The sequence below is a fragment of the Leptopilina heterotoma genome, unplaced genomic scaffold (assembly GCF_015476425.1).
Source record: "Leptopilina heterotoma isolate Lh14 unplaced genomic scaffold, ASM1547642v1 Lhet_169, whole genome shotgun sequence".
Lineage (NCBI taxonomy): Eukaryota > Metazoa > Arthropoda > Insecta > Hymenoptera > Figitidae > Leptopilina > Leptopilina heterotoma.
In genome coordinates this window covers 1,177,036-1,191,867 of record NW_025110885.1, presented here as the reverse complement: position 1 = coordinate 1,191,867, position 14,832 = coordinate 1,177,036, and the positions used below count along the sequence as shown (strand labels likewise).

At 24.2% G+C, this 14,832-nt stretch overlaps 1 protein-coding gene across 8 annotated transcripts in view; it reads left to right on the top strand.

The window, feature by feature from the left end:
• LOC122499558 (dystrophin, isoforms A/C/F/G/H-like) overlaps nt 1–14,832 on the top strand; it is a 557,697-nt gene that overhangs the window by 135,014 nt on the left and 407,851 nt on the right. For all 8 annotated transcript variants that reach the window (XM_043607986.1, XM_043607985.1, XM_043607988.1 and 5 more), the window contains one exon: nt 14,565–14,670. In XM_043607986.1, coding sequence (XP_043463921.1) covers nt 14,565–14,670 — 106 coding nt within the window. The remainder of the gene's footprint in view (nt 1–14,564; nt 14,671–14,832) is intronic.

Below are 14,832 nucleotides of genomic sequence, written 5' to 3'. Positions count from 1 at the left end.
AAAGAGAAATATTTTACAAAATGAATATTATCTAAACCGAAGAAAATTGAGTTATTTAAAGACCAAAATAAAACAAAAAGATTCGATTTTTTTGTAAAGAGAAATTAAACCGAAAGTTCTTTAAAAATAATAACTTAGGAGAGAATATAATATTCAATATTATTTCAATAAATCTCGTGGAGCTCGTTTAATCATCCTCCATTATAGGGCACAAAGAAATGGAAATATAATGGTTCTCTTCACTTGGGAAAATAGAATGGTACTTCCACTTGATGCGTTTATGAATAACTAAATGGGGTCAACTGAGAGTCTTTTTTTTTAAATAACTGCGCGGAAGAGAAAAGAAATGAAAGAAAAAAAGTAGCAAAAAAAAAAGGGGAAGAAAAAGTAGAAGTAAGTTAGTGGAGTTCGCAAGGTTGTTAATTGAGTCGTAGAGGTGGATGTGCTTTGGTATTCAATATAGTTTAATTGGTGTAAGGTGAATACGGATGCGATTAAAGACGACCGAAAGCAATGGGGTTGTTACGACGGTGTTGCTATTGATTTCCGATTGGAAAGACGGAGTAAGAGCAGCACAGTTGGCTATATCCGAGAATATGGGGTTGGGTCCCCGTATTCGGCTAGTTTCCTGAGACACACATTTATATATAGACATATATATATACAATAAATGTGTGTATAAGTACGCGATGCACATACACATATCGCATACCTTTCTTGCACTTAACTTGACGTTTTCACGATACACGAGACCAGGTGCACATTTTCTCACTGTCAGTCAAAAGTTAATTCAAAAATATTTTTTTCACCACTTTTTCGCATTTTATTCTGTTTTTTTTTGGGATAATTTACCCACCTGTAAATCAGGATTTACAGTTTATTTTTTTTTTTTACCGGCTCTTTTATATTTTAGGTTATTTTTTAAATAAATAAATAAATTCGTTTATATTAATTGTCAAAAGTTCTAAATTGAAAAATTAAGTCTGATGTGATTATAAAAATAGAATTTATAAATATTGACGAATATTTTAAGATTCAATATGGAGATGCTATTCTCCACCTGAGAACGCCAAGGTCACCGTCAGATGGCAGTTCAGTCGACGAAATTAGATTTCTCGCCACCTGGCGGCGACCTTGGCGTTCTCAGGTGGAGAAATTGAACCACCATTTTATCCCTCAAAAACTTTATTATAATTAAAAAACTGTTTTTTTGAGAATAATTTTAATTTATAATTTATAATAATGCGCGATATTTTAGTCAATTATCAATCAATCGTAGTGGAAATTTTATTAATATTTTACTAATTTAGAATTTAAGAAACTAATTACTAACATCTAAAATTTATTAAAAATTAAATTCATAATATAAAATTATATGGAAATTTTCGAGTGTACATATTATTTTCACAGAAAATGTGTAAGAATATTGCAAAGAGTTTTTTTTTGGGGGGAAAAATGCGCAACATGTATATATATATATATAGGCGATGACAATATGGATGGTGGAAACATGTGAAGAGAGGAAAAACGTCGGTATATAGGAACCTAATGAAAATAAAATGGGCGGATAAGATGAAAAACGAAGTTTTAAGTATATGGTGTAGGAGAAAAGGGAGCTTAAAAACGTGATGTGATAGGTTAGAAGGATATTTTCTTGAGTAAAAAGTAAAGGAACAAATAACTTTACAGAAAAATACACAGCTAAGGGGAAAGAAAAATTATTAAATTGAAATCAAAACATGCCAAGTTTATTTCGAAGTAAAAAAAAATTTCTGAGAGAGTTTTTGAATTATTCCCGGAGGTCTTCAGTTTCTTTTAGCCAGATTTTTATTTAGGATTATTTAGATTTTTATTTGGTAAATGTATATTTTTTATTTTAGTTTTTATTTTTATTTGATATTTATTTATTATTTTAATTTTAATTCAGTTGTTATTTTAATTTAAGTCTATTTTCTAATTTAATATTTATTTACTTTCTCTCAAAATTTTAATTAGTAAAAATGTTAACTAATTTGAAATAATTACAGACTTTTTGTTTTTGAATTAGTAAATTCTACTTATAAATAGTCATATCTACTAATTTATTAGTAAAATTTATTAATTCAAAGTCAAAAAGTTAGTAACTAATTAACTTTTTGCTTTTGAATTAGTAATTTCTACTAATTTATTCATTTCTACTAATTTTTATTAGTAAAATTTACTAATAAATACTAAACAGTGAAAGAAATAGTATGAAATTTAGTAAAGTTATATTAAAATTTAACTAAAATTCTTATATTTTATATAATTATATACTAAATTTCACATAAGTTTTTTTAAAGTTTAGTATTTTTTATTTTAAAATTTCGCTTTGTCGCATTTTTGCTCTAAATTGTGAAATACTTTTACAAAATTTAATATAATTTTCTCTCCGTGTATTTTTAGTAATTAAAATTTAGAGAGTTAATTTCTATTTATTTTTTATTTAATTTTCTTTTACTTTCTGTTTTAATTTATATTTTTCTTTAATTTTAATTCTTTTTTACTTTCTATTAAAATTTGAATTAGTAATTTTCACTAATTTATTATTAAAATTTACTAATTTTAAATCAAAAAGTTAGTCACTAATTAACATTTTGCTTTTTTAATTTCAATTTATTTTCTATTTTAATTCATATTTACTTTCTCTCAAAATTTAAATGAGTAAAAATCAGGACTAATTTGAAATAGTTAGTCAGTGACTAATTCAAATTAGTTAATATTTTTAATAATTCAAATTTAGAGAAGTCTCTTTTAATTTCTGTTTATTTTCTATTTTAATTTTCATTTACTTTCTATATTAATTTCTATTGATTTTCTATTTTAATTTTTATTTATTTTCTGTTTGAATTTCTATTCATATTATATATTTATTTTTATTTACTTCCAATTTAAATTTTCCTCTGCTTTCTATTTTAATGTACGGATTAAAAATATACTTCATTGATCAGCGAAAAAAGTTAATAAGTGTTCGAATATTAATTTTAATAAATATACAACAATTTTTATTAAACTATATAAATGAAAATCTTCGTTTTTCATATTTTTGTAACAAATTATTCAATTATCATTTAAAAATACACTTTTTAACAATATTTTTCGGTCACAGTTTTTCTGAGGATGTCAAATTGAGACAAAAAACGAATCAAAAATGTTGCGAAGCGAACAATATTTTTCGTTCAGTTTTTTTGAGGATATATCTCAATTTTTACATACAATTAAGTACAAGTATATTAATTATTTTATAATAATAATTATTATTATTTCTCAACCCAAGAAAAATATCTCATTGTTTCATATTTTTTTTTGTATTGAGAATTATTTGTCATTGTCTGGGGCGGGGGAAGGGGAGGGGAGAAATAATTGATATGCAGATCTAGTGGTTATTCTGAATAATTACCAAATTTTTCATCTTCACTTTGAACCGCTTGCGTTGTACAGTATAACAACAGGAATGCGTGGATGGTGATAAAACGAGCGAGTGGCACGCGAACAAATCATTGCATATACACGTTGCAGTCGCTTGTTCTAAACATTAATTGCTTCAGCTTTAATGCCCCTGTTTTACATGTGGATTGTAATAGTTCATATTCCCGAACAATTCTGGTTTCATAAGTCTAGCCAATGTTCGAATATTATATGTATATATGTGTAGAGTAGGAAAATGATAAATCAACTGTTTGATTTAATGATTATTATTGTTTGTTTTTTTTTTGTTTCTTTTGTAGTTGGGGGGGGAATAAAAATATTTTATGTTTTGTTCTTTCTAATGTCGTATTGAATAAAAAGTTGTATATATGGGATTAAATAAAGTTAAGGAAAGTTTTCTTTTTAAAAATTGTCTTCAGGTGTTGTGCACAGGTGGAAATTTACAAATTGCAGTTGAATATAACGCTTGTGAACAGCGACTTTTCCACTTGGGAATTTTTATTTCTTGAAATATTCAATTCTTCAAGTTGCGGATAAAAGTAACGTGTGAGAATTTTAGATTTTTAGTGAGTAGAAAACTTTTGAGGTGAATTTTTTTTTTTTTTGCTTTATTTTGCTAGACGGATAATTTCAATTTAAATCCAATTTCAATTAAAATTTTTTGGTAATTTTTTAGATATGTTTTTGAAGGAGAATTTTTTTATGGAAGATTTATTTTTCCTCTTCTTTCTATTTATTTTTAATCTTATTTATATATTTTATTTTGTTTGCTTTTACGTTTTTACTCTTATTTTTATTTTATTTTATTTTATTTTATTTTATTTACTTTTACGTTTTTAGTCTTATTTTTATTTTTATTCAATTTTTCAATTAATATAACTTTAATAGAATTTGAAAAAAGAACATTTGTCTAATATACTCATTTCCGAATATATTGAGATTACAATATAATTAATGTATTGTGTGTGACGTAAGATTATCGTAAATGTTCTTAAAGATGTATTTGCATATAGCACGTTTTCTTTTTAAAAAATGCTTTAGGTCATTGATCTACTGACAAAGATTAATGGCCATTTCCTTGTCACACAGGTCGTGTACCATTAGCAAAAGCATTTCATGCCTTTTTTTGCACTCCACTTCTCAATTCACGACAGCCTTGCCACTTTCGTTTTTTATTCCAGTAAACTTTTCTGATTTATACTTTTTTTATCCCAAGAAAATTTTCTGCTTACCTTTGAAATATATCAATTTAGAAAATCAAACTTCAACTTTATTACGATTAACACAAACGATAAAATAATTTCAGTTTTTGAACAACTTTTGTGAAAAAAATTTCCTACTGACGCGAAATTTATTTCTTTTTGTAAGGTCATATTTTACTTGTAATTGGATTTTTTCTCAAGATATTTAACTTGTTTGGAGAAATTTTTTTAATAGTTTGTTTTTATTTGGATTTAGTGGTAGAAGAGATTTATTGTCAGACCAATGTTTGGAGATTTGTAAATTATTATTTGAAATTTTAAGTAGTATTATTTTTTATTTAAGTAGTAAATATGTAGTTTTGGTCAGACAATTGCATTCAAGTAATTATTATCTGTGTTTCAGTAGTAAAAGTAAACCTTTAGTCAGACTTTAAAATTAAGAAACTTTTATATTTGTTTAAATTCGTTCGATTTTATTTAACAGTAGCAAAAAAAATTTAATCGGACTTTGTTTAGATACTATAATTAATTAATAATTAATTAATTTCAGTATGAATAGAAAAATTCAGTAGTGACAGCAAATTTTAGTCAGACAAAAATTTCTGAGAGTCTCGAATTTCTCGAATCAGTAGTGTAAGCTCGATTCAATCAGACAGAACATATTTTAAAAAATAAACCATAAGTAGTACAAACAATTTCTAGTCAGCCCCTACAATCTAAATGCTTGTAATTTAAGCTTCAGTAATATAACACCATGTTTAAATCATGAGATAAATTTTAAAATTTTACTACGTGTTTTCAGTAGTAAAACAAAGATTTATTCAGACAGGATGATTTAAATTCTCGTAACTTTAGAAACTAATAAAGGACCATGATTAGAACTACTACTTGATATTTTGAAACTATAGTTTTTAATTCCTTGAGAAAAATTTCTTTTTTCAATTCTCAATGACTTGGTTTTTCTTAGTATTTTGTTTTCTTATTATTTTTTTCACTTATTATTTTTTTTATTATTGTTTTTTCCTCTCCGTTGATCAATAAAGTCGAAATGTTGATTTGAGTGAGAAAAATTTCTCAGTCGTTGGTTTTTAAGTTCTCAAAATACCTGTGTAGAGTTATACTATAAAAACAGGGATTTAATTACTGAATCTCGTGCAAAGTTTCACCTACCCTTCATGAGAACGTAAGCCGTTAGCGTCATATCTCGCGTGGTTTACGAGGTAGAGCTTTTCGCAAGCAGAGTTTCTGCGGAAGGCATAAAGAAACTAGCGTGTCATAATCTTCGCGATTAAAAATAATTTGTCACGGTAGATTTTGCAGTTTTTTGTCTCACATTGCTTCGATTTTAATATAATTTTAAACTTTTTCAATTAAAAACATATTTATATAAATTACACTGACTTTTCTTTTTGAAATTCAATTAAATTTTGTATCTGATTGGGGGTAACCGATATTACTTTTTGGAATTAATTTACCTCCTTGTAATTAATTTTCCTCTTTATTATTAATTTACCTTATTATTAATTAACCTTTTTATAATTAATTTAATTTTTAGTAATTAATTTTTCCTGTTGTGCTCACAATATATAATTATAATATTTAATATATGATTAACTAGGGACTATTAATTATAAATTTACTTTTATTTTTCTTCTTTATATTTTCGCCCTAACTGAAAATTTAAATTTACCTTTTTATAATTACAATATACAATTCTAAAACTTAATAAATAAATTAACTATACACAGTAAGTATTAAGCTTACTGGTATTTTTTGCCCCTGCTTTTTCGCCGTGACTGAAAATTCCAATGAACATTAAAAAATACACACATTAATTTCCTGCTTCGAATGACAATTTTTCTTTTTTGGTAATAGAAAAAAAATTTTTTTCTATTATTTTTTTCGCTCTCTATACTGTATAGGATGATCATAAAAGTTTCCATTAAATTCAGAAAGCTACCAAAGAAAGAAAACCTTTGTGAAGTTAAAGAATGTTGAAAGCTTTAAGCATCAGATTTATTTTCAAAAGCTTTATGCTTTAGATGGAAGAGAAAGAAAAGCGTTCAAAAAAAAAAAAAGAAAAAAAAATGTTGGTATAATTTAGGTATGCTTATAATAGGTCTCAGAGAAAATGGCAATGAAAATTTATATTGTGTAGTGAACATCTCTTTCTTTTTTTTGTTGTTGTTGTTGTTATTGTAGGTACATTTTTTATGTGTATTACTCCGGAAAATACATTGCGTATGCGCAAAGCACAACATCCGCTTCACGATCATTCGAATTCGTCCAATATTAGACAGACGAAAATAGTAAGGGCTATGCTTCACAATTGAGAACAAACAAATGTGAAGAGGGGATTTTTTTGTGTTGAGAAAATTGTAGAAATTCGTTAATTTATTTTATAATTAGATTTAATTAAATTTAGTTTACAAATTTTTGTAAAATTAAAAAAATAAAAAAAAAATTGAAAATAATTTAATTTAATTCTTTTGCTTTCGGTTCATATATTTTATGATCCGTAAGTTTAATTTAATTCTGGAATTTCATTTTACTGATGAAAAATTATTTAATCTTAGAAACGCATTTAATTTAATTTTTTTCACCAAAAAAAAAAATTTATTTCATTCAAATAACCGACAACTTGTCTATTATCAAATATTAAATATTTGATCGTTAACTTCAACAGTTAATTAAATATTTACTTTAATCAAATAAATTTTATTTGAACCAATAATTTCTGTATTTGAAGAAAATACAATTTACTTGATTTAAGCAAAAAATAATTTCATGGAAAATTAAATATTTATTTCATAAGAGACAAGTAGTCGTTAATTTGAATCAAATTTTTTACGTGTATTATTAAAAAAAAATTGAATTTTACTAATTACTATAATGGTTTTAATTTTTTTTTTCTTATTGATAAAAAACTTTTTACTCTCTAGAATTAGTAATAATGTTTACTAATTTGAATTATCGGAGTTTTTTCTTTTGAATTAGTAAATTTTACTAATAAATAAGTAGAAATTGCTATTTATTAGTAAAATTTACTAATCCAGAAGCAAAAAGTTTGTCCCGAATTTTAAATTAGTAAATTTTGCTAATAAATTTGTAGAAATTACTATACTTATTAGTAAAATTTACTAATTCAAAAGTAAAAAGTCAGTCGCATTTTAAATTAATAAATTTTGCTATTAAATTAGTAGAAATTAGGTACTATTTATTAGTAAAATTATTAATTCAAAAGGACTCTAATTTTAAATTACCAAATTTTGGAAATTAATTTGTCGAAATTACTATTCATTAGTAAAATTTACTAATTCAAAAGCAAAAAGTCAGTTATTAATTTAAATTTTAAATTAGTAATTATTTTTAGTAATTCGAATTATGAGAGTAATTTTATCGGTGAAATAAAATTGTTTTCTTACTGATAAAAAATTACTTAATTTTATCTGTGAAATAAATTTTTTTTCACTCAGAAAATTTGAAAATTAATTAATGGATCAAATTTAAAATTTATTACTCAACAGAAAAATTATATATTTGAATTCTAATTATTTTTATACATAATTTTCTAATAGTTTTCATTACGAGATTTTTCTTGTGCATTTAAAAATTCTCATTAGTATTCAAATATTTTGGTATACGAATTTTTTCTATTTTTGCAATGTGGAAACTTGATAAGTATTCTCGAAATTAAAAAATATTTTTATATCTAAGGTTATATATTTTTCTTTTCTTTACTTGCTTCTTCATATATTTTTTTACACTTAGAAATTTTCAAACACTTTCTCTGATTTTTTCCACATTTGCAATTACTGAAAATGAACTTTTTTTCATGTCATTAAATTTTAATATCTTTTTTTATTTTTTTCCATTTTTTGACACTTTTATTTTCGAATGGAAAAATTTGATTTTTTTTTTGGAAAAGTTTTTACACGCGAAGGGCTCTTATCGTTCACTAAAAAGCAGGACTACGAGAGCAGTGAGTCTGCAACCCCTTAGGGTTATGTCCCACAGGACAGGAGGAGAAAAGGGCATCCCTAAAACTCCGGTTGGCAGCAAAATCAACCAGTTTCTCTTTGGATATCGCAGCTAAAAGTACACGTGTTCTGTAATCTTATATTTTTTTCACATTTCGGTTAGTTAGATTAGAAGCGTTATTTTCCAATTTTTTTTCTCGCACTCTCTCTCTCTCTCTCTCTCTCTCTCACTTTTATATAGTCTATTTTAAAAGAAAAAAATTTTTCTAACCCAGTGCATATTTTATTTGAACGAAACCTGTGAAATTACTGGCAGTACGTATATATATGTACAGCGTGCACCTGGTCATTTATTTTTTCGTCCTTTAATACTTTTAAATCTGCTATAAAAGTAGAAATTCCCACTTTCCCTGGCAGCAAGGTTGTTAATAGTTGGAGGTCGGTAAAAATCTGTTCTGTCAATCGTGCACCAAATCCAGATTTGTTAGGAGAAAAACAAATATAATATGCGCTTGCTCGTCCCGTTTATCAAATAGTGTATGTTGAACCATTTTTATTGTCATGCGTGTGTCTAATAACTAAAAAATTATTCAATATTGTCGATGCAATGTTTTTTCATTGAAAAATGTCATTTGATGCTGAAAATAATAATAATTAGTATTTATTTATTTTTTATCCATTTATTTATTATTTATTTATTATTGATATATTTAATATTTATTTATTATTAATTTATCGATTTATTTATTAGTTTTTTTTCTATTCATTTTTATTGTTTTATTTATTTATTATTCATATATTTATTTTTTAGTTATTTATTTTAATAGCGTTAAGAAATTTTGTTTTCAATTTTTGCTTTTTAAGGATATTTTTAATTTTAAGTTGAATTTTTAATTTTGCTCATTATGGTAATTTCGGGTAATTTAAATTTTCAATTAGTGTGTGTATATATGTATAAATTAATTTTATTCGTAATTATATGAGAAAATGTTGTGCGCATGTAATTATAACGAAATTCACACTGTAATCGGCAGACGTAACATAAATTGGATCAGTTGATACGGGTGCATAGAGCAAAACCCGTATGTATGGCAGCAATATGTAATTTAATTGACACGTGAACAAAAACATTATTAGCTTACTGCAATGTTACAATTTTCCATTTACATGTTCTCTATTTGCTAAAGTCTGTTACATTTCGTTATATTTGTGTTTTGATTTTAAAATCCGTTTAAAAAACTTTGATTCTGCTTTCTCTATGTATCATTGTTCTTTGTTTGCAATTTCATAAAAAAAATTTAGTCTCTAAATTGTCAAATTTTCCTTTTACAAAGAAAAATCACTTGTTCTTTTTTGTCTTTATTTTAATTTACTAATTCCTTTACTTTAATTTCTTCAATTTTCTGTATTTATTATGTATTCTATGAATTAGTAAAAATATTTACTAGTTTAACTTAGCGACTGAATTTTTGCTTTCGAATTAGTAAATTTTACTAATAAAGAGTAATTTCTAAAAATTTATTAGCAAAATTTACTAATTTAAAATTGGAGACAGACTTTTTGCTTTTGAATTAGTAAATTTTACTAATTCAAATTTTGAGAGAGAGTAAATAAAAATTAAATTAGAAAATAAGTTAAAATTCGAATAACAAATAAATAAAAATTAAAATATAAAATGAATAAATAGCGAATAGAAATAAAAAATAAATAAAGAATATACTTCTGCTAAATAAAAAAGAAGTAGTAGAAATAAATAAATTAGTGGAAATTACTATTTATTAGTATTTTATAATTATTTTATTGTGATTAGGTATTACTTTTATTTGCTTTTATCAGTTTTTATTTTTTTTTATTCATTTATTTATTTCAAAATATAGGTACAGAAAAAATGTCTATTTAATATTATAGAATTTATTTAATTTTGCTTAAATTACTTCAATTTTTAAAAAAATTTTCCTGCTTTATTTGCTGAAATGCATTTTTTTATTAAGTAGAAAATGAAAATATAAATAAACAGAAATGAAAATACAAAAAATTCAAATGAAAAGTGGAAAAATATGTGAAATATTCTAAAAGTGTGTATAATAGGATTATTCTTTATTGTTATTGTTATATATAAAAAAGTGCAATTTTCCTAAAAATGGATTCGAATGAGAGTTGCTCTTCAGTGACACATATGTACTCGGGAACGTTGCAATTGCGTTTCAACGTAAGTAAATAAAAATTCACTCGCTTTTCTTTTCTTTTTTTTTTTTTAATAAATATATATGCAAGTGAATAAACAAGATTTTCAGAATTAGAAAACATTTGTTTTTGTGTCGCTGCTTTTAAAAACAAAAAATAAAAATATTACCAGAAAGAGCAAAATTTTTTTCCTTGTATTTTCCCGTTTATTTATCTATTTTAAAAAAATATCCTATCTCTTTTAACCACACTATATAAACACAAAAGAAAGCATTAAAACTTCGTGCCATAAACCACATTTTTTTTTATTTCCCAACTCTTTTTTTTCTTGGTAACTACAATCAAATGACATTTTTGTTTGCTTCCACCATAACTCGGTTTCATACTTTTACTTAGTAAGGTAATAATTTTTTTTAAATGGCATAAAAGTCGAGAATTTTGTTTTAATTTCTTGGGAAAGAGATGAAGGGATTATGAATTGAACTAAAATTTATATTTATTTATATATTTTTTATTTGATAATAAAAAAAATATATAAATTTATATTGAATCAAAATAAATCGAATTAAATTAAATGCAACTGAAATTTAAATTTCTAATTAAATTTTAAATGTAATTAAAATTAAAAAATCGAAAAATTAAAATTAAAAAAATTAAATTAGACAAGTGGTAAATAAGGGTAAATTAATAAAAAACAGTTTTAAATAAAAAAAGGAAAAAAAGAAGTGAAAAAAAATTTTAAATAGTTTTAATATTTCCATCCTCACAGATTTTTTATGTTTGTAAAATATTTAAACAATACGCTTGATATTATCTGTTTTTATTCGAATATCGATTAATTGTTAATTATTGTTCAAAGTTTCCTGTTCAGGAGAGAGGAAATATTTCACTGTTAAAATATATTAAATTTTTCAGTTAAAAGCTTTTTTCGGTAAATAATATTTTTCCATTGGAAAACAAATTCTTTTTTATTTCATATTGTGAGCAAGGATAAAAAGCATTCTGTTACATTAAAACTTTTAAATTATGTGTGACTTCATTTATTCATAATTAGTAAATAATTTTTTTTTTCTTATCTTTTTTGTTTAACATTCCTATATCATGAAAATGAGAAATTTTTATTTTATATATCATTAGAGGAGATTTTAAATTGTTTAAATTTTTTAAAATTAATTTCTAGTATTATTTTACTTGTAATATTCAAAGGGAAAATTATTTACTCTAATTAATTTTTTGTTTGGAATTTATTATTTTACTTCAAACTTTTAAAGGCGAAAAATTTTTAATTTTAATAATTTCGATAGTTAATAAAATATTTATTTATTATTATTACTAAAATATTTATTAGAAAGAAAGAAAAATTTAAAAGTGTATGATTGTTGCACTGAATTTCTTAATGCTCTTGAAATTCTTTCTTGTTATCGACAGCGATTTTAGCTCGTTTCCCTCGTTTAGCGTTGATTACTGATTTTCCATAGATCTGCGCCTATAATTTCGTAATACGAACTATCGCGTAAAAATTAGCGTTCGATATTCATTTAAAAGAAAATATTATAGTCGATATTTATATAGGGGAATGTAGTCAAGGTTGGCCTACTGTCTAGGTAGGCCACTCGCGTTTTTTTGTCAAGTTCACTAGCGCCACCTACGCGCATTTTTGTCGAAGCTTGTCTTAGTGAAACCTAACTTTTTGTTCAATTACATTTTCGGAAAATCGAAAATTGTGTTTTCTGTGACGTCGGTACAAAAAAAGCTGAAAAAAAGTTTTGTGCATCATGTGAAAAACCATTAATAAAAGATAAAAAACAAATTGAATCGTCAAGGCAAGTATGCAGAAAATTTGTGGGACTCATGGTTGAAAGAAAAACAAAGTAAAAAATCGAATCCCGAAACGTATTTCTTTATGGTTACAACAATTCGGTAATGTTACTTACTGTCAAGGTCGGCCACTATGTGTTTAAAATGCGCAAAGTTGAGGACGAGCTACTTCATTTGCAAAAACTGCAATTCTGTATAACTCATAATATAATTGATCATCTTATTAATATTTTTATTTAATTTTATTAATATTTTAGTGCAAAACTTTTTTTTATTTATATTTATTTTTTTATATTGTTTATTGTTATTATTTTGTTATTTCATTAAGTTACAAACTGTAAACAATAATGAATCAATTTTCCGTAACTCCAAACATGTTATTTTATTTTTTAACGATTAATGCCCTTTGAATTTTAAACATGGCCGACCTTGACTGTAATAGCCAACCTGGACTACAAATTTTTTTTTTTTTAAATCTTTATAACTTTTTCATTTTTAAACCTGTCAATTTACTTTGTACAGAAAAAATGTTCCTATTAAACAGGACTTTCCAACCATATACTTCAATTGTCCAAATTCATTTTTAAAAAAAAGTTATAAACAAAAGTCAAAAAGGTGGCCGACCTAGACTATGTTCCCCTACTGTTAATTTTTTAAATCCTCTCTAAATTTCAATACTAGTAATGTTTAGTAGTAAAATTATAGTAAAGTTAGTAAAAATAGTAAAAATGTTTACTAATTTGAATTAGGAAATTATTTTTTGCCTAATTAGTAAATTTTGTGAATTAATAGTAATTTCTACTAATTTATTAGTAAAATTTACTAATTCAAAATTAAAAAGTCAGTAACTCTGTCAAATTAGTAAACATTTTTCTTCCTATTTCGAATTTAGAGTTTAATTTAATAATACATTCAAATAATACTCAAATAATTAGTTACATAGAAAATAATTGTTAATTTCTGTAATTATACAAAAATTGAGTTTTTTTTAACAGAGAGAATTTTTCAAAAGAAAAAAAGTTGAAACGTTAAAAAATTATGTAACGAGAACTTTTGATCTTGGTGGTTGGTATGTAAATATACCTGGAACTGGCAATCGACACAGTCATCATAGTCGGCAACCACGCAATATCACATAAACACCTTTATGTTGAGAGCATAAATTTCATTTCAAGGAAATGAAAATTTTACTCTATTTTTTACTTTCAACATTTTTTGCTCTCTTTTTTTCATTTTTTTTCAAATTTAAAAAATTAATTTTTTAAATTATTTAAAATTGTTCAAGTATTCTATACAAGAAATGAAAATGTATTGTAAGAAATATTACAAATCTGAAATATTAAATCCTTCATATCGCAGAAGTGAAAATTAAAAATTTTAAATATCTGCATTTTTCATTGGACAAAGTGTTTTAAATTTTTAATCAGATACTCGATAATGTCAACTTCTTGCGTGTTTTTTTTTAAATTTTTAAACACTCTGACTATGATTAATATGACAGATAATTATCAATACTTTATGATCTGATATAGAAAGAATATAGTACTTTTTTTATTTCATTTTTTAGTTAATTTATTTGCTTTTTAATTTAGTTTTTGAATTTATTACTTAATTTGATATTGAATTTATTTGATTTTTATTTTAATTTGATATTTAATTTATTTGATTTGTAAATTAATTTTTTTTTCTAAATTTGAATTAGTAAAAATATTTATTAATTTGAATTAGTGATAGTGACTGATTTTTGTGTTTTGAATTAGTAAATTTTAACAATAAATTAGTCGAAATTACTGTCTATTCATAAAATTAAGTAATTCAAAAACAAAAAGTCAAATTAATACACATTTTTACTAATTCAAAGAATGATATCTAATTTAATTGATTAAATTTAAGTTTTTCATTTAATAATGTGAATTTAACATTTTTTTTACAGACTGTGCTTCGAGAGTTGGAACAAAAAAAGCCGCAATTAGACGAATTGGTTCACACTGCAGAGAATCTTCGTGCTGATACAAATCGACAACAGTTGCACGGCAAGGGTGAGTGAATAAAAAAAAAGTTCTATATAATTTATTACAAATTGCTCTTATATTTTTGATTTATATTTGTGGTCGTTTATCAAAAGCACCAAAAAAAATGGCACAAAAAAATTTTGCACTGCAAACAAAAAGAAAATATATCGCGGAAATATTTTCTTTTTA